Genomic DNA, 23,510 nt, shown 5'->3' on the forward strand with positions numbered 1-23,510 from the left:
TGTTTCAGCTGTAGTATCTTCTTTCTACCCAGCTGCAGTTTGTATCCACAACTGACCACGTGCCTGCTTCAAGAGGCCTTGGAGACCTGCCTTCTAAAGCAGGAAAAGGCAGAGTTTTGCCTGTGACAGTCGAAGCGCAAGTGTTCCTCCTGAACCTGAGGTAGTGCTCCAAGAAGCAAACATCTCTATATAGAGATAATACTGTTGATCTCTAGGACCTGTGGGTCTAATCAGAAGATTGTTGATACCTTGTAGGTCAGCAGAGCCTTAGAAATGGAATTCTGGTCCGCCCCATAGAGCATGCAGTACTGGGGGAGAGAGAGAAGCTCCCTTTGAGCTTTTCCTGCTTGATTCCTGAAAGCATCTGTTATGTGAGCTGTGCAATACAGCAGTGTGAAGTGATCCCTTCTGGGCAGGAGCTTTCAACAACCATATTGGGTGGGCCTGGCAGCCGTGTCCTGCTTGCTAAGCACTTAATCCCCTCCTGTCTAGTGCGCTCTGCTTAGCATCCATGATGCAGTTTCAAATGTTTCTTGCTTTTTTGCCCTCTCGTGTTTAATCCTTGTAATGCTGCAGCCAGTCAGTTCAGTTTCCTGTGTCTGCTGGAGCTGGCACACTGCATGGGAAGAAGATGGGTAGGTGTTGCTTGTGGTTGGTCTCCCTGAGCAGTTCTCAACTTCTTCCCTGCTATCAACTGCTGTTTTTCTACCTTCCTGTGAAAAGGGGTGCCTAACAAAATGGCTTGGATATGAACTATAGTTTTAAATAAAAGACTTAAATAACTGTTAATGGTATCTGCCTTGTGCCTTCACCGAGTTGTGTGTAAATACCCTGTAGGAGTGAATACACTGAAATACCTGCTGTAATAGCAGGCGCTCATAAGGCACAGTAGTATGCTCTGGCATGCAGCATTTACTGTAACAGTGCATGCAGGACTCTGTGTGCCATTTACCATATGCTTTTATTGCTATTTTGGGACAAGCTGGCTCAATCGTTTCTGTACCATCTGGAACTATATCCTAGTGAGCAGCAACCCCAGGTATGGCTGTTGCCTTGAAATAGTTATCTTTAAGCTACAGTATTCATGCAGTTGCAGAGTCCTCACTTCCCTGTATTAAGTCTTTGCCACCTCTGCTGCTTGTGAACTCTGTTGCTTCTTTCTCCTTTGTAGAGAAAGAAGTTGCCATTTTCCTTTGAATGGAGGACTGAACAGCTTCCCAAAATAAAAGCACTCCTGTTTCAGAATTGACAGCAATATGTCCCTTGTGTTTTATTTTCTGAAAACAGTGCTTCCTTCTGATAACAGCCTCTCTTATGCATAAAGAGACCGAGCCAGTGCTTTCTTAGGATTGGACTGGGCAGAGAGATGCATGGATAGTATTTTGCGGGGGGATAGCTCTGTGCTGCCTGTTGCAGCTGTGCTGCAGTATCATCTGTAGCCGAATGCTGCACCTGCACAGTTTGGAAGGCATGTGTGTGCAGGCTAGCCTGAACAGGGCCCAGCACCGGGGCCTCTGTGCTGGTTGGCAGAAAGTAGAAAATGTGGTGGTACCAACAGCTAGTGAGAGCATGAGGCTTGTCTTAGGGAATGCTGGGGCATGTGACAAGCCTTCATGTCTTTACCCTACAAGTGAGAAGAGTAAGTGGATGCTTAACCAGCATGCCAGGCAGGTAAATTCCATTTCATCAGAGCTGCTTGGATGCAGAAACAAAATTAAAGCAGTGTCAGATTGCACATGTACTTGTTTGACTAGCTAAATTGCAGGATGATTGCTGTTGTGTCACGGGTTTGGCAAACCCTTCTGCTTTTAATGAAGACATTTAGGCAGAATTTGTTCTAGTTGTTTGTGGTCAGCCTCTCAGTATGTAAGGAAGGAAACTTTAAACTAGACGAACTCTTTCTACACCAGTGGAGGAATTCCCTCTGTATCACAGAATCGTTGTGGTTGGAAGAGACCTTTAAAATCAAGTAAAACTGTTAACCCAGCATGGCCTGGTCACTTTTAAGCCATGTCCCTCAGCACCACATCTATAAGTTTCTTAAATAACTCCAGGGATGGGGATTCCCACTTCCCTGGGCAGCCTGTTCCAATACTTTACATCTTTTTCTGTAGCATTGCAGGACCTGGCACTTGGCCTTACTGAACTTCATACAATTGGCCTTAACCCACTGATCCAGCCTGCCCAGATCCCTCTGTAGAGCCTCCTGACCTTCCAGCAGACTGGCACACCTGCGGAATTTGGTGTCATCTGTGAACTTACTGAGGGTGCATTCAATCCCCTCATCCCGATCATGGATAAAGATGAGTCAATAGTTTAATAGACTAGTTCAAGACCTGTTGTCACCAGTTTGTAATACCTTACAGATCTCAAAGGCGAGAAATCTTTAGACATTCTTTTCCAGTCAGTAGTTGTTATCCATGGGCATTCACTTGACTATATTTAATAATGTTATAAAATAGACTTGTTCAAAACAAGTTATAGAACCTATAGCTTACTTACAGACTTTCTTTACTTTTTACCAGCCTTGCTCTTAGATTTATAGAGTATTGCAGTGCTACACCAGATACTGGCTTCCTTCTTCTGAAGTCTAAGACCCAGACTTTTGCATATAAGTAGTAGTATGTAGGAAACATCAAGAACTACTAGCTGTGAAGAATCACAAAGGAAAAGTAGTTCCTTCAGAGCTCTGTAAAGCAAGAAGGCTGGCTCTTAGGGAACTGTTTCCATGTGTTGTTATTATTTAATGTCTTATCTAATGATTCAGCTTTCAGTGTTGATCTACATCTGCAAATTAAGAACGATAGACTTCAGATTCTCCCTCACTCCTACTCTACATACCCAATGCCTGGTGGACAAATGCTGGACCCTTGTTATGGATGATTTAAAAAGCATGTGTGGGAGAAATGAGCCTTAGAGCATTGTCTGTAGAGTGTGGAGCTTTAAATGTAAAACATACTTCACAGAACAGACAGCAAGGGTGATGTCTATTACTTTAAGTCTTTGCTTCATGCTGCCCCCTCCACCATAACAAAAACCCTTTATCAAGATGTATGTATAATCAAGGAGCATGGAAATGAATCACTTCTTTCAGTGGAAGCTTATAATAGGAGGGATTTAATATTGCACATACTCTTATCAGACTTGATTTCTGACTGGCTGGCAGTGTCTATGTGGCATTCAGAAGTCCATCTGTTAGCTGTTTGGAAGATGGAAGGATGAAATAGCGAAGACAGAAGATCACTGGAAAGAGTCTTTAAAATACTGCCTGGAGCTACTGGGTATCCCTAGCCTCACTAGTGAAAGGTGTGCTTAAGTATGTGAAAGCCGACATACAGAGGGATTGGTTTGGAAGTTCTGTAGTCTCTAAAGAAAGAATAAAAGCGTTTAAGCAAGGTATGCATCTGTTGCTAAGGAAGTAATAACTCCTTCCATTTCTAAAAAAAGCACAGCTTCAATGATGTATTGAGAGGCTGTGCAAATCAGACATTAATATGTTGTCATTCAGAGCTTAAAGAGTAACTTTATTTTTCTTTCTTTAGAGAAAGAAAGAGAGGACCAAGAAAAGCAGCAGAAGGAACAGCAAGAAAAAACTGTAGAACACACTTCTGTAAAGGAAGCAGAAAAAACCAGCCGTACAGGACGACGTCAGAGTCAAAGTGCCTTGTCCAGTCGTAATGATCAAAGATCAGCCAAAAGTCCTCAAAAGACAGATGCACCAAAGGAGAATAAACATCCATTTGCTCTGTATGGGTGGGGAGAAAGACAGACAGATACTGGCAGCCAGAAAACACACAATGTCTGTGCTTCTGCTTCAATGAATGAAGTAAGTAAAAACTTCTGTTTTGTTAAAGGGTAGTGGCTACTTAGTCTCTGGATAAGACATATGTCTGCTATCTGGGTAGAACATCTCAGACATGCCTTTATGAGTGCAGGGAGATTCTAGCAATAAATTCTGAAAAAATTTCTAGCAATAAACTTGAAGAGGTTTGACATGTCCAAATCAAATAGCTCTTAACAGATAAACCAGTTTTGAACCTTCCCATGCTTGACTTACTACTTCCAAGTTCTGATTAAAACTTCGATATCTTGTTTCTGGCTGTTATAAATGTATTTCTGTATTCTGAACTTCATGAAAACGAGAAAAGCAGCAGGCAGGTATATAAACAAACACTGGGGTAGTACTTGGGCTGTGAAAGGGTGCCCTTTGCTGGGGCACTTCCGAGGAATCGGAGCCTCACTGAGAAGGTACAAATGCTCTGCTGCTAAAATGGCTGTCTAGCAGTCTGTTTCAGCAGGTTGCCATCAAGGAACTTTATGCTCACAGCAGAATGATCTATCAGATGGCTTATGGATGTAAATAGATGTAAACATTAGCAAAGTAGCACAAATAAAATTCACATGGTCATAGACAACACCAGGATTCTGTTGTAGTGCGGTCTCTTTCCTGGCTTAGTAAGAAACACTAAGGTTGGAGTGTTAAAACAGCTCCATATCTTCCTTTTCTGTAACTCTCCTAGGCTGGTGAAACGCACTCCTTAATGTATCCCTGACAATGTCTTGTCTTTATCTTGCTACTACTGTAACGTCCGAATCTATGACCCAAGGTACCTGAGGATTAAGGTGGGTGGTGGTCTTGATGTGTATGACAGAGCAGACTTCTAACGGGCTGTTTTAGAAGAGGTGTGAAGCACAGTCTTACTTCCTGGACAGCTTAACCCTTCGAGGGAAATGAACTTGAGCATTGCAGCTCTGGAAGAACCTGCCCTTCCTCATAGTGGACACTGTTACTGGATTGATAAGCTTTGGTCAGTGGTGGAAATAGCTGACTGGTGCTTTATATTGCAGCCTAACAGAGGCCAATGCCTGACTTGAGCAGAGATATTTATACTTTTTAAGATTTCTAACATGTCTTAATGCTAGAAAAGATTACGGAATCCCTAAGATTTGGTCTTGAGTTTCAGGTGAATGGGCAGGACATGTCTGAAACACTTCAAATTATGTAGTGTTTTGACACTAAGGATATTTCTTTAAGTGAGAACTGACTGCTTGCTGCCTGGTTTGGTCACTTAAATGTTTGAGAGGTTTTACTTTCCCCCGATTGAGATGGGAGACAGTTTGAAATCTGGAGATAAAAGCAAGCAAACATAGAAGCTGTCTCTTAAGATTAAATTTGGGGAAATATGATAATTTACTAATGTAAAAATATGTTGTGTACCTGCAGCATGTTGTCAAAATTAAGCTCTAGAGTCTCTAGTGACTGGTCTTACTGCTATGGCAAGGGATGCTTGGGCATACTGAGGCATGTGTAAGAATTTAAAATGTTAAAAATAGGAGAATCAAGGGTTTTAGAGTGTCAGAGCTGGATTGAATTGTTAAACATTGTGAAGTGGGAATGAAAACATAGAATAGAATTTGAGGCACTTTTAATATATGAAAAATTTTATATATAAAAAATGTGTGCTTCTCTTTAAGTGGTACAAATTACAGAAGAAAATAAAACCTTGGTAGCAAATCCCGTTTCTTCAGAATGGGGATTGGGACAAATACAAAGTGAACCTCAGCTTTCTGGCGGTGGGGCAGGGGATTGTTCCTAGGCTGTTTTCCTGCTGTAATACTACCTCTGGTCTTTTAGATTCATGAATCTGCTCTACGAGCAAAGAACAGGAGACAAGTGGAGAAAAGAAAGCTTTCTCAGAGGCGAGTACGATCAGCAGAAGCAGAGAAAGCTTGGCGAATAAAGCCCTCTCCGCCAGATAACCCTTGGATGACAGAGTATATGAGATGCTACTCAGCAAGAGCTCGGTGAATTTGGATTCCCTTAGGCATCTTCAGAAGAAGTTACTCATATCAGGACACTGGTGCAAGGAACCAAACTACTTATGCAAGGTTTTTATAGGGAGTTTCCAGCTGTTAAAGTATTTATTACAATATTTTTATCTTGGCTACCTACCTCACAGTGGGATGTATCGTTTGAGCCATAACGTTTGAATAGGCTTAACTTTTAACCAATTCCCCTTTTGGGAACTTTTCTAATGCTTAAGTTCACTTGTTTTGGGGGTGGGAGGGGGGGGTCCTTCACATAAAAGGAGTGAAAGCAAATAGGTTTTTGATCTTGGTTACAAATAATCTCTTGTCCCTTATTTTAGAAGTCCAGGTTATGGGGAGGTGGTGTTGGGGAAGGTGTGATGGAGGTGCCTTTGCATTTATAGTATTTGATTTATTACTTCTACCAAAATAAGTATATTAAGACAGGCAACAGGAAAGCCAGTGGGTCTGGTAAACAGCACTTATAAATGTAGATGCTCAAGGCAGGCAAATACCCATTACTGCCTGTATGTAGAAACTTTCAAAAAAACCTTGTTTGATTAGTGAATCTGCTGATAACTTTAATCGCTGTTTCTAAGGTCGTTGGAATAAGCTACCAATTTTCAGGGCAAGAAACAGCTACAGGATTGTTCTGCTGTTGCTGTGCCTGTTGTACCAAATAACTGATGTTGACAATCATTATCTGATAGCTGCTGCTCACTCAGCAGTTGTTTGCTGTACCACTATTAAGTTTGTGGTCGCAGTCACTCTATTGTGTAATCACGTAAATGCTTTTATTGAAGGAGAGGGCTGGCTCCTGTCTACTGAAGTCTATTTTTAACACTTAAGAATATCTGTTATGCTCAGTGGGGGTCAGAGTGCAATATACCTCCCATTTGGTGGTATTGTACAAGTATACTGTTAAAGGTTTTCAACTTGAAAGTCTTGTTGATAAAACTTGTAGATGAAGACCTGAGAAGCTTTCTGCCTCTTAAAATTGGTGCAGAACCCCTCACTTTTGGGAGTGAGGGCTAGGGGAAGAAGGAGAGGTGTACCTTGTAGTAAACAAGAACATAAAACAGAGTCTGAACACTCTCTTTGTAGGTCCCACTTCTATGTAGAAAGACAGTCACTGTTTGTGAGATCCTCAGTGTGGTTTTTTAGCCCTCAAGATGCTGTAAATTAAGTTTTTCAGTTTGATAACTAAGCTTTAGGCAGATTATTGCTGTAGCTGTGAGCTTCAAAGTTTTGTTCAGATGTGTGTTAGTTACATATGTTGGTTATCTCAGTTGTTTGGAAGCTTGTGTTTTAGACTGGACACCTTCTCACAGGAAAGCACACTCACAGTTTCTGCCGCACCAGAAACCTGTGCTGGTCTTAGCTTCGTTCCACTATCTCGGTGAGTAAGCAGGACTCTAGGATTACTGCTGCAACAGAGTTAAATGCTTAGTGGAAAATTTGCTTGTAATTGTTCTTGAAAGCAATCATGCACTGCTGTCTCCCTGTATTAATCACATCAGTAAAGGTTTTATTAATCTCAATTTTAATCTTACTAAAATGTCTTAGAATATATGAAATTATAATCTGATTTTTACTGGCTTTTTAAGCATAAAGCTATAAAAATAGAGACATCTTTTGTTCAGGCTGCCTACTAGAGATCTTACAGCTTTGAAGTCTGGGAATGCAAAGTAGGATTAAGTATGTTTTATATATGGCAAAATTACTGTATTCCAACTATTATGTAAACTGCAGGCCAGAACTTAGTAAAATCTAGAACAGTACCCCAAACTGAGGCAAATCATTCCAGAGGATGCCTTTATTACAGGAGATTCTCTTAATTTCCTTTTATGCTGTGTTTTCCTCTTTAAATAGCTGCTGTAAATATGCTTAAGTTGCCCCTGATACTGTTTCAATTCAGAAATCCACCCTAGCTTTGAACAACAGTATCAGAACACTAACTCAGAGGTGTTAACAGCCTTACTCAATAAAAACTCTGCCTGTTCCTGTTGCCCACAGGCTTTGTAGGCTTTATGTAACCACAGCAGATGGACTGCGCCCTCAGTGCGTTTTGTCAGTTTTCTTGACTGTGTAGGGCAGGACACATCTTGCAGTGCTTTCAAAGACAGCTTCTGCAGTTCTACTCCTACTGAGAATGAAGGAGCCAAGATGGCTCTGTGCCTGCCTTAAGTACCCGTTTTCAGATAAGATGGATCTGCCATTAGATGTTGGTATTTCCAATAATTATAGAAGGCTTAAATATCTTCTGCCTTGGTTACTGGGTACCAAACTTAAACCATCTCAAACAGGCTTGTTCAGGTGTTCTACAGAGCATGAGAGTCTTCAACAACATCAAGGCTGCTGTATACTGAGGAAATGATCTAGTTTTTTCTTACCTGGTAAAGAGCTGTTCCCCACCAAACCAATTTGCTAGAAGACAATACTGACACTAATCAGGTCATATGAGTCACTGCCATGCTTCTTCAAATGGTCTGTAGCTAAAAATAATCCTGGATGGTGTATTGGTACTATCTTGGTTTAAGTAATGCAATGCTTGAAATGAGGGGTACATTTCATTCCACACATCAGGTAGCCCTTCTGCATCTGGGCATTATTTGACTGAAAAATGCTAATACGTTTGCTTAGACTATGTGAAATAGTGTATTTCTGATCACTGCAAGCTGTATATGCAAAATATTTGGCATGTGCCAGGCTAAAGTCTGTAAAGCTGTTACCTTAGTGTTTTGATGTTAATCAGTGAAGAGCAAATTGACTTGGAAAGCAGAGCTTCTCATATGTAAAAACTGTTAACTATATTCCATAGATCTTACAGGAGGTGGCTATTTTGCATCAAATTGGGCTCACTAAAAATGGAAAACCTAGTGAATGTCACCCTATCAATTAATGAAGTTCTGAACTTTGTCTTGCATGAGTTCTTGAATTCAGCTAAGTGGCCAACACTTCTCACTTCTGTTTTAGAGGTAAAGCTTCATAAGAACACAGTAAATACTCAGCTGTCCAAAGCTGTCATTAAAATAACTGTTTATTTCTTTTTGTTTCTGAAAGTACTTAGCTAAGTGAAACAAGACTTTTACAATGTATAATGCTGCAATTTAACTATAGTGTTGTGAAGACTAGTGTTTACAATGTAAATGTTCCAGTGAAAACTGAGTAAGAATGTCCCTGTGAAATACAGTAGCATGCCTGTTCAGTCACTGCTGTCACATCTTTGCAACTATGAATTACAGACTTTTTCACTGGGAGCTGAGACAGTCAAGGTGGTAGCTAAACTTAGAGCCAAACTTAACAAAACTGAGAGACAGAATTTTTAATAGTTTTATCCAGATAGCCAATACACATTTTAATCATTTTTTAACATGGAGGGAAGTATATCTGTTTTTTTAATGGTATAATGCAGTGCCACTGAACTATAAAGGCCTCTAACTTCTTGTTTTTACTGTGATAGGGACCAAAAGCTAGCAATCTGAGGGCCGTGTGTGGTAACCTGGATGTTCCAGTTCATTTTCCAGCTCAGTTAGTGCACTCAGCAGCAAAGCCATATGTGGAGACTGACTCAACACCTTGACAGCAGCCCCTGTAGAATTAGGGGTACAAGTGAATGGTAAGCACCTCAGCTATTGTTAGCACTGAGTTCACTTTAAAAACAATAGGGAAATACCATCTAAGCTTGAAGCAATATGTGGTTTTTTAAAGTTTTTAAACAGTATTTGTTTTTAATGCTTCTGTATTGTCTATATTTAGTAGTGTAGTGTCAACTTGTATATGTGAATAAAATGAGTGAGACCAAGTGCCCTGACTGCTTGTACTGTGTTTTTTGGGGTAGCAAGGTGCTTTACATTACAGGGTGCTTTAATCTCTGCATGTAGATTGGGTTCTGTTTGTCCTGTATATTCTCTTCTGAAAAGTGACAGGCTTCTGTAATGACTGGTGCTGGGTAAAGGGTCAGAGTACAGTAAGTCCTGCTGAGAGCTGAGCTTGTCTCCCATGTTCTTCCTGTAACTCTCCCACAGATTCTTAATATCTTTGCCCAATCTAGCTGGCTTTTTCTACCACTTACAAGAGACAAAAAAAGCCTAAAAATATAATAACTGTCTCTGCTATGGATGCTGAAGTCTTTGGGAATCTTAATTTAGAACTTTAGAAAAAGAGGGTAACATAGGGTAAAACCAGGAAACTCTTTTGGTAAGATGTGTACAGTCTTGCAAATAGGAAAAGTTAAAGTATTAAAGGATGGCTATGCTGAAATTCTGTATGTTGCTGGTTCTATGGTAAATGAAAAACACCTAGGGTGTTTTACTCTGTGGATTTAGTGTATTTAAGATCTTTATAGTGTGAATTCTTTCAGCATATAGAATATAATGCAAATGAGTGAGTTGCACAGAGTAACCAGGGTGGGTTTTTTAATAGCATTCACTTTTTAAGGGCTTGTGGGAGCTGTGTAGTTTTGAGCCATAAAGGTACCTAGCTGAATATAAAGAATGGGTCAGCTGTGAATTCAGCCTGAGTTGCCTAAGTCTAGAGAAACATTTGCCCCTTTGCTTTAGATTTTTTAAAGGATTAACTTCTGAACCCACATTTTCCAAGAGACTCAGATGTATTGCCTCCCTAGTCATCAGTGCAGAAAGACAGAAGCAGCTAAGTGCACCTCTGCAACCATAGGACACACAGGAGAAAAACAATGCCTTGTTCCTCTTACAGGGGTGGCAGCTGCAGGGTGGGGGACCTCCCCTGCCACAGGCAAAACTGCCACCACTGTGCTCCTGGGAAATACACCAAAGCATTCCAGCCCCTTTAGCAGCTGTTGCTGCTTTGCCAGCCATGTATTGACTATGCCATGAATTCACCAGAAGTGTGGGTTTTTTTCTAAACCATCCAAGGTTTGTCATGTTATGGACTCCACATAGCAGGTAACTTGTACAATAGAATTTGCTGTGAGACAGCTAGAAAAATCAAGACAGACTCTTTATTTTGTGCTACATAGATACAAGCATTAAATGAAATTGTGCAAGCCCACAGACTCATTAAAAGGCAAGACATAGGCTTTAAGACATTTAAGAGATCTGAACAGCTAAAGCTCCACATCCAATAAATTCTAGGATATATACCCCGTAGTTAATGTAAAGCTCCAAGCCATCTTGCTTTGGTAAAGTAAAACTTTTACACTAAAAATGTACATATTTTAACCTATTTATCATTTCCTGTTTAAGCTAGGCTTGGTTTGCTCTGTAACTAATACTAAAGCTTAAAATCTACTCCAGGGCTGTTATTGACATGATTTTTTTTTTAGAAATGAAAAACCCTCAGAGGAGAAATAGTAAACAATATACTTGCACTGTTGAGCTGTTCCTTCCAACAGTATTTCCCTCAGGAGCTGCCATTTTAAAAAGTTTCTTTTTTAAATGTCAGTGAGACACACAGCATAAAAAGTTGCAATATTACAAAAAATGCACATTAACCATGTTAATGTGCATGCAGTAAGAGTATAGATATAAAAAATGGTAAAAACATGTCAAAACTCTGCTAACACTATTCCTTCCTTCCAGGTAGGAAGGGGACAGCTTAAGACCATTGGTTATAGAAAGAATAAAACTGTGCTTATGGCTGCTTAACCACAGACACTTGACCAAAATGATTGTAAGAACTAAGAATTCAAGAGGCCAATCTTGTCTGTAAAGGGAAAAACACAGGAGGAAGTCTAAGAAAATCCCTGCCAAACCCCCCAAATTTCTATTTAAAAGCAACAGAATTAAGTAGCAGTCCCCCACTCCTTTCAACTGTGACTGTAATAACAGGAACTTTTGAACAACAGCCAACACCCCTTCAACCATTGTAACAGTTACAGGACAATGATCCTCAGCTTTACTTGTGCTAAGCTTTCACTTTTGTCAGTGTAACAAGAAACCTGGTTGGATTGCGGTAAGTGGGGGAAACAGACTCCCCAATACTTGATGTTTTTCCAGCATTCCAGAACCGGTTACCCTCCCCAGCTCTGGCAAAAACATGACATCCCAGTTAATCTGCCATTTAGACTTGTTGGGGATAGATATCTGCTATACGTCTATTTCAGACTTGCTTTTGGTAATTACTTCCAAAATAAATGCAGTGAGGATTAAGACAGGTAAGTTTCTTTGAAGTTCTTTGGCCACCTTAATGCACAGTTAAGCTACTTCAAAAATACTTTACACTCTTACCAGGAAGAAAACACTCCTTGGGAATAATTGTCAGTTATGTAACAAATCCAATCCTACATATAAGAGGACACACACGAGAGCAACATAAGTCTTTAGACCCAGCAGCCTTTTTAAAACTAAACCTAGGTTTTTCAAGTACAGAGCAAATTTAGGTCAACTCTGAACTTAAAGGAATTAATGTATACATTTTTTGTTTGAATCAAAAATGTCAGGACAAAAGGAATAGTTTTAAACACAATTCTAATTCCATCTACACCTCTGTGTAGCATTCTTGCTTTGCTCTTGTGCTTCAACTGCCCTCTACAGTATCAGTTCAGTTTTCTGGTTTAGTTTTTAAGTGTGCCTTTGTCAAGGAACCCTTAAATAGAAAAGATTCATAGAGAGAAAATAATAAAACATGTTTGACCTTGGAATTTCAATACTGGGTTCTGATCAAATTAATTATTTTGTATTAATCTGTACTTTGAAGAAGACATCCCATTTCTAGTTACACAAGTAACCAAGTAAAAATGTCACTAGTGATTTCCATCAGTGCAAGTGAAACTGTCTCCCTGGATGGGTTGTTTAGCTACCTCTAGGAACACTTAGTTCTGCAGCTCCTTACCTGGCAAAAAAAGCCACAGCTCCCTTACCTGATCAGTTGTCATGGCACAGTAAAAATGATGTGCAGTCCTTGTGGTTCAGTCCTCCCTCTGGAAGTCTCTTCCCCACAATGTTAAGAGGGCAGGAAAGAAAGTCTGAAGTGTGTCTTTTAGCACAGGAAAAAAGTAGCCAGTAACAAGGCTGAAATTCTGGATGAGTTTCACAGGAAGAAAGAATCATGTAAATAGTACATTTGGTTTTTTCCTTCTATCACACAAGCCTCCTGGGAGCAACAGGGACAGCATTATATATAGAGCATTCACATGAAATTCAAAGGTAGAACTGCAGCAAGAGACTAATTTTGTAATTTTAAGGTCTAATTTTAAACTCCCATTTTAAAATTCAAGTTTTTAATTGTACTTTATGAACATTTAAGAAAAAGAAATCAGTATTTTCTCTTTCATACATTCAGGGTGGTTTAGAACCGTCCATTTGGGTTCAGTTTGTACCTCACCAGGCATGCTTCAATAGAGATCATATTTCCACAGCCGATTGTTCTGTTTGTGATAAGAGGTTAGGAGAACTCCTACTGTGATAATTCTCCATAAGCCTATGCCCCTGCCCTAGAGTTACAACACACACAGAAGATGCACAGTTCTGCTTACATATACATTCCACTTTCATGATGCCAGTGTGATATAAAACATCAGGACCCAGAAAAAAAGCCATGTCAGTCAACAGCCATCTGAGAGACTTACTTAAAATTATTTTTCTTAAACTTACAAAGTTTGATAAAAGAGCTTCAGAAGTTATTTAAGAACCATGTTAGAACAGCATATATGAATGTCAATAAAAATTCTTTTCTAACTTGACGTATTAGTCAATGTAAGCGTGGGTCCTAACTGTACGGTAAGAATCAGTCTTTTAAACAGCATGTTAGAATGTGGCAAGCTAAGTAGGAAAAAATAAAAAACCAACTCCTTGCTGATGGTGCTAGTGGTTTTATAATGATAAATATAAACTGTTGTGCAACAAACAAATGTGACAAAGCCTACCTCAGTTAAATCTGTTTATATGATAAAAAAATAAAATATTAAACTGCTTGCAGTGCAACATTCTATCAGCATACGTAAGTATACCATGCTTTGTATATTTACTGTTACATTATTTACAATATATAGCAATGCTTTAAACTAGAGGTGAAAGAACTAAAATAGGTAATGAAAAATGTTTACATACAGGTATGAGTCTTAATATTGTCCACCAAATTACCGAGTTCGCTTTGCAGACTTATGTGAACATCCCTGCCCCACACCACAGGGGACACCTTTCTGTCAGCAGTGGTCTGCTCTGTTTATAGATAGTGGAAAGATGTTTTTAGAAACTTGAAGCTTTTCTGTTTCTTCAAACACCATTGGCAAGGACAGCTGTAAAATACACAAGAATTCCATCAATTATGTATATCCAAACAATCTGAAAACTCCCTCCTGAAATAAGATCAATAAATATTCACTCCTGCAGAGCTATACCAAAGCTGTACTAAATTAATGCCCTTTTCCAACAGTCTTCTAGTTGAAGGATAATATTTTATAGGAGGAAATAAGGGAGGAAAGCAGTTCAAGGATTCCTATCCATTTAAAATTCTGAGCTTTAACTGGGAGCTAGGCTCCCAGAATACGGAACAAAACATGAGCGTACACAATTGTATGCTGTCTTATTTACTGTTCTGTAAGACTTCTGCTGGTGTGTGCTGCTCAAAGGGATAAAAAAAAAGAAGTAAAAACAATGCAGCAACTATGCTTGCAGTACTTGTTTAATTTGGTATCACTGTCCTTGTATTACAGAAAGAAGGATTAATGATATCAGAATAACTAACTACACAGGGAGAAAGGACAACCCTAACAGCCACTTAAATACTACAGAAAGTTAAGTAATATCCATGAATATTGAGAGATGTCTTAAGGACGACTATTTATAAAAAGACTAACCAGCAAGCTGTTTTTAGGACTCTCATATCTCTTAAGGAGGATTTTATGCCTTTTCCCCTACCACTGCTAAAGGGAAAAATCTGTTCCTCACTTTCTCTGAAGAATGTCTTTGGAAGACTTTTAGAAGACTGCACACCCATTCCATAGGCTGCAACAGCCCTACAAGAGCTATTTTAGATAACAACACTGCTTGAGCAGCAAAGAAAGACTACTATTCTCTTCTTTACATTTCTGCTTGTAGCAGACAGGAATCAGAACCAATTCAAGGCTGCTTTTAGGTGTGAGGGGGAGGAAGTGGAAGTTTATTAACTTTAAAATCTCAGTCTGTAAAATTCACATTTTCAGAAAAGACTATGTATAATAGCATTGGACACAGTACTGCATCATACATTTTGTGAATTCTCGTTTCTAGTAATATTTGTCTACAATAAGACAGAAATTATTCATCTTCTCTACAATGCATTAGGTAACTATTAGGGCTAGAATATATTTCAGGAATACAGAATTCTAAAATGTTTTCCACAGCATTACCCAGAGTAAGCAAAGATCCGGAAATACTTCAGTAAGAGAACTTGTCTTGCTTTAATGGGCAGATGGCAGAAGAAAAATCAAAGTATAAAAATATAATCCATTCTACTGTTCATTACTCCACTAGATTCTACGTTACTTTACAGGCTAACTGTGAAAAAGCCAAGCACTCGATACAGCACGTTTATGAAATACGGTACTTTATTCAACACTCTGAGATTTTTGTAACCTTACCTTCTGAATCTAAAAGCAAGTATTTGGGATTTTGAGTTTTGTTTCTTTAACACCCACACTCTTGAACACTTTGTGCTTGTGCTCTACGTGGTGATCTCAGCTGTCTTAAGGCAGCATCTCCATACTGAATACCTGAGCCCATTCTTTCTGGATCCAGTTCTCCTGATGAGAAACAAAATGGTCACAAGAAGACGGATCGCGTGCAAATAATACATTCCAATTTAACTGACAACATTAGATAAAAAAATGCATAATGATATTCTACTCTAGTTATGGAGAGATCTATTGCCATTCTGTTTACTCTTAGACAATTCCAAACTTCTATCATTTTCTCCTGTAATTTCAACACATGCCCTTAATCACAATGACAAAGGTGCTTGTTTACAAAATAGGCTGCAACAAGAAATGTATTTGCACTAACTACTTCTAACGAAGGAACCATCCAAAACATTTTCTGGGAACACTACTAAATGACACCTGTTTTCAGAGACTAATATGCTAAGAAAGTACTACTGTAGATAACAAGCCAAACAAAAATGAATCAATCTGACAGTAAGATCCTATCACGCCTCTAGAGGAAATAACCTCAACCTTGCCTATTTCTGGTATCCATTTCTGCCTACTCCATATCCTCTGCCTTCAGAAATCTTCTAATGGCTGCATACTGGACTGGCCAAGATTAGAAACATTTAGTCTTAAAACAAAACAAAGAACCCTCTGAATAATTCAAATCACATACTCAGGTTCATGCATGTAAGCCCTTTGCAAGTCAGTGGATGATACCACATTGAGGGGACCAGTTGATAGCTCCAGGTCTGCCACTCAGAAAATACCTTGGCTAAGCTAGAGGAACAGGCCAGCAAGAATCTCAGGAAATTCAGCAACTACACATGCAGAGCTCTGCACTTGTGATGGAACAAGCCCAAGCACTAGTACGGGCTGGGAACTCATTAGGTAGGTAGCAGCAATTGGTTAGCACTGGGACACACTGCCCAGAGAGGCCATGGAATCTCTGTTCAGGAGCATCTCCATCAACAAGCCCTGGGCCTTGCTCTTACTTTGAACCTGAATGTGCCTCATACAGGAGGTTGGACTACAGACCTCCACTGGTTCTTTCCAGTCTCAATTTTTTCCATGATTCAATGCCTGTGAGCTGGCACAAAGAAAACAAGAGCCACTCACAGAAAACAGAAATGAATTCTGTTGTGGTAATGCCTCTTCAAATCAGTCATGGAACTACAGTAACATGAGAAACTAGCCATACTTTGCCTTTGGGGTTTTTTGTTTGTTTGTTTAAAATGAAAGCTGCTGTTTAGCATTGATTTGATGCAGTACTTGGGAAATTTTTATGAAAATACCATACTCTTTTCATCTAAAAATTTGTGTTTAGCATTCAAAACATGTAATTAGAATTTCAGACAGACTTTTCAATATGGCCCATACTTAAAACTTCTAAGATATCAATCATCTAGAAGAGAGGAAAACTGGAATCCAAATTAGCTGTAATGACACCATTGCTTATGAGCCTGTCTCAGACAGAAACCTGCCCACTTGTGCTAAGAAGCTTCTGGTGTATTTCTAGATGTGCAAAAGTAAAAAATGGTTTCAACCAAGAGGCAGGACGGTCACTTCAGAGAAACACAGTTGCTAGGAAACATCCCTGAAAATTTCAGCATTACTGTTCAAATTCTTGACTGTATTTCCTGCTACATATGAGAAGCAGAATTAGAAGTTATGTCTGCCCTGATATTAAGTTTTTACTCTTCATTGCTAAAACTGTATAATGTCAGCACCCCACAGAATGCACAGCCACCACTCAAGAGCTGACTGACAAGGTAAACACCGTGTAAAAACATCAGTAATTCACACCACCACCCCTTTTGGATATACAGATCTGGCATGTGGAAGCAGTTTTAAGCCAAATGTGTTATTTTACCACAACAAAATTTTGATTTTTCGGGTTAATTCTATTACAGAGCTTTGAATGGTGATATTTTCAAATGTACTTTTAATTTTCAGGGGAAAAAAACACCATTAAGAGAATATAAATTTTAATTTACCTGATTCAATTTTATTGAGTATTTTTCTTGCACACTGTACAAAGGCCTCTTCAACATTTTCTCCCGTTAGTGCGCTTGTTTCCAAGAACATCAGCTCTGCATTTGACACCAGAAAAACAATCTTGAAACAAGTCTGGAATATCTGATATAGTAGTTTAAAGCATGAAAGCTAGGAACAATAGAAATTTTCTTAAGGAGAACTATTGTCAAATAGCATGGTCCAGAAAAACTAGCTTTTGATGGCAAACCCACAAAAAACCTCCTCTGAAATTTATACATTAACCCTAGAAAGCTGGAATGCAGAATAGCACATGAAACCAAAGAACTTCATGTAGTTTCCCTTTAATAGGAAGTTATATGCAAAAGGCCAGCCAGTAGCCACCACTGGTAGAAAAGACTATTTATAATTGACTTACAAGAGCAAAACCAGATTTTACTGATGGCAAGACTGCAGCACAGATGGCTAGACTGAGACTGGCTTTAGCTGCCACAGAAATGTGTTCTCAGAGGGAAATTCTGCCTACTGCAGACCTCTGGATCCACGCCATGTACTGAACTCAGCTTCCCACGAGTAAAGCTCATTGCTTCCAACTGCAGCACACCCTATCCAACCTCGTCTATGATCCATAAAATCTATAAGATGCTGAAAACCAGGAAGTTGTGCTCTTCATTATCTCCTCAGCCCTCTGGAGGCAAGGCAATACCTGAAGTTGTTACTATATTCCCTATGGCATATATCTCCACATAGAAGGTATTCTTTAAGTAGCAGCTGCAACTGGAAGAATCACTGGTAATGAGACTTAAATAGTTGTCCTGAGTTTGGTAAGATAGGTTTAATTTTCACAAGAAGCTGGAAGGGGCCACAGCCGGGACAGCAGAAGGTATTTGATATCATTCTCTGTATATAAGAGAGCAGCTGGCCAAGGCCAGTGGAAAGGCACACAGTTCAAGGGACAGCTGGACGGCAGGTTGCGGGTGTTGTACATCACTCCTTTTATATATTATTCCATTAGCATTATTACTGTTGCTTCCTCTCTGTGTGTTGTTCTATTAAACTATACTTATTTCAAACCATGTTTTACCTTTTTCTCCTGATTCCCCTTCCCATCCCATCAGGGGCAGGGGGAGATAGGGGAGTGAGTTGGCTGCTGGCTGGGCTGCTGGTTGGGCCTAAATCGTGACAACAGTACATGTAATTTTCACTGCTGGCACTATCCTCTCTCGGTGACTCATGTACTGACAGAACTCTCTTTTCTGTAGATATCTGACAAGGTACAGTGGCCAAAGCACTCCCATAATTTAAATTCTGTGCAGTTATTTGAAGAATTAAGCCTCTTTGAATGCTACATGAAGATTTTGTACTACTTACCATTTTCTTGCGCGAACCGGGATGCTTCTAAAAAAGTAACTTCACGATCTGCATCAAGATCCTTTTTGTTTCCACACAGTATTATCACAATATTTTGACTTGCTAACATTCTTGCATCCGTCAGCCAATTAGTAAGCGCATTGTAGGTTTCCCGGCTATGTAGGAAATTACATCCTTTATTAGAACACTCTCGTTTCTTATGAACAGATCATGGAACTAAAACTCAGAAGCCAGATCTGTATTTGTGGCAAATGACACTTCGCTACTAGTCAGGCAAGTCACAACATCTCAATATGCCAACTATGAACATCAAGTTCCTTCATGAAACTATTTAAAAGCTTCAAGATTTTAAAAACGTAAATTAAATCAACCACAATATAAATACACACAATTATAAAATATCCTTGTAACATGAAAAGCTAGTTTTAAGCACTAATCTAGTTTCAGCCTTTTGCGCATGAATTTTTGGCATAACAGAATGAGTTATTGTTTAATGTGGAATTCAACTAATATTGAAGTTTCAGATGGAACTGTAAGAATTTACTGTATTTGTGTAGAACTGTGTGCCTGAACTGTCACATCTGTGTCAAGACCAGTAACACTGCAGGCAGTTACCCCGCACACACCATTAGCCATTGTAGTGGCGGTCACAGATACAGACTTCAAACTGTGAGAACGACATATGAGTCCAACTGACCTTAAGCACTAAATACAGATTTCGAAGACTGCTCAGAGGACAACAGCCCACTCACAGGAAAAAATGCAACAGATCTAGCAAATCATCACTAACCAACACAAAACTTATCTGACAAGTATCCACGAATGGCAGCCAGGAAAAAACGTTAACGTGTAATGGTAAGGTATTCTCGTGTCTGCAGATGAACAGAATTTTGGGCTGCAGTTAAGGAATGTGTAGGCAGAGCTAACTTCTCCAGAGCATGACCTTTTATAGCACCACACTAAAAGGCAATTTGCGCAAATAGAGGTGTACCACCTTGCTTAGAAGTGGCTGAAGTCTGCTCTTAGTTTCTGTTGCAAGGTTTCCTGAGCTAGTGGTTGCATGTAGTCCACCATGATTACAGCTGCTGGTAAGCCAATTCCCATGTATTTGTCTAACCCTTTGAGACGTGGTTTATGACATTCACAATATCTCATATAAGCAAGTTCAAAAATTTAAATATAGACTAACCCAGAAGTACTTTTTATACTTGTTTTCTTTTCTTCCTGCCCATTCTCCGTTAGAGGATTAGGTACTTGGGGAAGAATTATTGTATGTTAATTGTGTCTGGTAGTCAATAAGCAAAGGAGTTGCTAGCTTTCTTACCTGGTTATGTCATAGACAAGCAAAGCACCTGCAGCTCCTCTATAGTAACTCCTTGTTACAGACCTGAAATAGAATTACAGATGTACATTTCTGTAAGATCTTCATTGTTTTGAATCTGGGTTAACATCATGCAATCTATATTATGAAATCATTCTCATTTACATATTTAAAATAAAATGTAGTTTTTAGACAACATTATCCACAGTGCAGCAGCAGACTATTTACAGCTAGACTTCTGATGAAGTGTTTTCACTAAATATAGCTCTACAGGGATTCTCAAAGTCTATTATGATCTGTGTGCTGGTGAAGCTACACATATCATCATACTACGTGGCCTGATACAGAACTGGGAGCTGATGGTGGCATCTACGGTATGAAAACAGCACAATCAACTTATGTTTGAATTCTCAGCAGTGAGAAAAGAATGAGCAAAGTAGTTGTAATTGAACAAATTAAGACTCCTTAAGTTGAAGAGGAGGCAAGGAAAGGAAAGCAAAGCATCCTTCAAAAGGTAGAGGAAGAATAAAAAATCCTGCAGAGTATGTAGAGGTGTAATTTAAAAAGAATGAGATAGATTATAAAATGGAACAGGAAAAAAGGACTTGCAAGTCTGTGAACACTGTGAACTTGAGAGAGCAGAATTTGCACAAGCCTCTGAAAGTACAAAACCTCTAAGCTCCTCAGAATCCCAGGATATCTGGCCAATACACTGAAGAGACCTCATTAATGAGGACTACATAGCACGGCTCAGCTTTACCTCATCACAGATATATCCAAAGAAGTTCTCCAGCAGGGGACATTTACATGGATGGCTGCCCATTACTCAGACTTCTACCACTACAATCACCTTTGTTAACCACTGCACTCCCAAAACAAAAAACCTCCTGCGCATCTCCCACCCCCCAAAAACCCATTTAAAACCTGATGCCCTATTTGATGGTGAATGTACTCAGGAATACATTAGATTACTGAGTTTCATCTATGCCTCAGATGTATGACGCAGTTAAAATACAGCATTAAAAGTACATTGGTCATTCTAAGCTGACAAATACATTGCTTTTTCTTTAAGAAACTTAGGAGATCTCGGTCTTTCTAGAAGTGTATTTAGCCAAGTGACCTTGACAACTGACTTTTTTCTCACTCTAATAGAATAATATTACACTATGAAATTGTTCTCATGCGGATTTTGAATGGCTTATAACTTCTGGCATTTACTTACTCTAACCAACGGAAGGTCGTCTTAAACACAGAGTTAAGCACACACAGTTAGTTAAAAAATTATTCTGACTTTGGCTGGTGAACAAACTTTTTAGCCGCATATTCTACTCATATACCTTACTGTCACAGAAAATACCCGGTGAAAGAAAGGGCAGAAACTCAGATCCTACAAGGCAGCTTTGCCTTATTGAAATTACTGGATCTATGTTGCTATGTCCAAGCTGGAAGATCTGGCCCAGCTAATAATGAAATGCAGACAATAATGAAAGCAGACAAATAATTCCACTGACCAAGAAACTATGCCTACTTATAAGCAGGAGTTAATAATACCCGATAACCACAACAATTTAATAACAAACACTTCACAAAACGATTGAAAAGGGTACCTGAATCTCTCTTGTCCTGCTGTATCCCATATCTGCAATTTTACATATTTACCACCAACATTTATGATCTTTGAACCAAATTCCACTCCTATAGTATGATTTGAGTCATCTTTGACTATAAAAAAGAAATAAGAAGATTTATTTTGAGAATGTTTATAGTGAATAATTAGTTTTCACATAACCCAATTTAGGCATTATCAAAACTCCTCAGTGTTCAAATTACAAACTACTTCTTGAACCATCTAATTTAGTGCCACTCATAAATCACTATGCAGAAATAAACATTCTTAAAAATTTTAAAGAGCTTATTCAATGCAAAATTACTACCAGAAAGGCCTGCCTTAATCAAATCATTCCCAGTTCACATTAATAAATGGCAAGATAACTTTTGTATAATTTTTTTTCCCAATACTTTGATGCAATTTAAAAATAAAAATTAATGGAAAGGAGAACACAAAAAGACCACAGTCTTGACCACGAATAAGCAAGAACTGCTAATTTAAAGCATGAAGTTCAGATACTTGCTCTACGTACACTGCTGATATCACAGATTCTCAGCAATATACAACTGCCCTTACTAGAAGCAAGATTATGGTTTAAGTTCAATAATAAAATCATGCCACGTTCCTTAGCAATTACACGTTATTATCCTAGAGCTATTCCTCAAAGAGATAAAGTGAATTACCATTTGGCTGAAAAAGGTAACAGTCACCTTAGATTTACAAAGGTTTCTAAATGCATATCATTTTTGTTTAATCACAATGCTAAAAGCACTACCCAACAGGAAATTTTCTTTTGTATCATCTGTTCATCTCTAAATAACATTTACAATGGAGTCTCTACCAGTATTTATCTTAGAACATAGTCCTTAACAAAGAAGACCAAGTGTTTGTTTATTTAGAAAGAGACTACAGGCTTTCTAAATCTACTCAAGCATTTTGACTTGTCTTTCATTTGCTCAGTATTTTTTTTCTAAAAGATCCAAGTCTCTTCTATATATCTAGAGAAGCTTATAGCTGCAAGATGTATTTCCCACAAAAAGTAAGTCTGTATTGTCATCAACATCCTGTTATATTTTTTGAGAGTAATGGAAAATATTGCTCACTATCAGGGTTTTGGTAAGAGGCAAACAGTAAGCAATGAAATTTTACAGCATGGTTCTGAACACAATTCTCAGTCTAAGTCCTCATGTATACAGATAAGAGAATTGTGGGAACTTCCATACAAAGAATAGATACTCTTGTAGGTACAGCATTCATCTGTGGTACAAAACAATGGAGAACTCTTACAATGCACATTTATACTTACATTTATTTTCAATAAATTGGTGTAGCAGACAGGATTTTCCAGTTCCAGCATTTCCTATGACCAAGAACTTAAACAGGAAATCTGATGATTGAAAGAAAAAAAAAAAGGCAGATAAATTTTAGTAGGCACTTATGTTTTTGTCACAAGACCAAGTACTCAAGCCAGGTATTCTCCAGTAGATGTTATTTCAAATAAAAGGAATAGATGACAAAATTAGCAAAATAACAATAAATCTGAAGAATAACCTAGTGTATTCAAGTGATGTTACAAAATAAGAGCTAAGAGTGCTACTTGTTTTTGGAGACCCAGAAATGACAAGAAGAGTGGAAACAGCTGAATTTGAATTCAGTTAAAATAGGCTGAATTACAGGCATATGGCTATTAATTACAGTCAGTACAAATTCCCTGCATAATGACATTGTTTCTTAAAATCGGGTACATCTGGCACTTTACCTGCCTATGAGCCATTTACATCAGCGTTCATTAGTAATATACG

General features: G+C 38.7%; 2 protein-coding genes across 2 annotated transcripts; one reads left to right on the top strand and one right to left on the bottom strand.

Annotated features, from left to right (window-relative positions):
• Nucleotides 1–3,616: 3,616 nt before the first annotated feature.
• CCSAP (centriole, cilia and spindle-associated protein) lies at nt 3,617–5,809 on the top strand (the record flags this gene model as incomplete). Its single annotated transcript, XM_010134610.1, has 2 exons — nt 3,617–3,826; nt 5,636–5,809. Coding segments are annotated over 2 exons (384 nt in total), but the record flags the coding sequence as incomplete, so codon positions are not given.
• An 8,147-nt stretch (nt 5,810–13,956) lies between these two features.
• On the bottom strand, nt 13,957–23,099 carry RAB4A (RAB4A, member RAS oncogene family; the record flags this gene model as incomplete). The annotated part of the gene is made up of 7 exons (XM_010134609.1): nt 13,957–14,026; nt 15,350–15,511; nt 17,410–17,505; nt 18,779–18,933; nt 20,103–20,165; nt 21,707–21,821; nt 23,015–23,099. Coding segments are annotated over 6 exons (630 nt in total), but the record flags the coding sequence as incomplete, so codon positions are not given.
• Nucleotides 23,100–23,510: the final 411 nt, after the last annotated feature.

The sequence above is a fragment of the Buceros rhinoceros genome, unplaced genomic scaffold, assembly GCF_000710305.1.
Source record: "Buceros rhinoceros silvestris isolate BGI_N320 unplaced genomic scaffold, ASM71030v1 scaffold14274, whole genome shotgun sequence".
Classification (NCBI taxonomy): Eukaryota; Metazoa; Chordata; class Aves; order Bucerotiformes; family Bucerotidae; genus Buceros; species Buceros rhinoceros.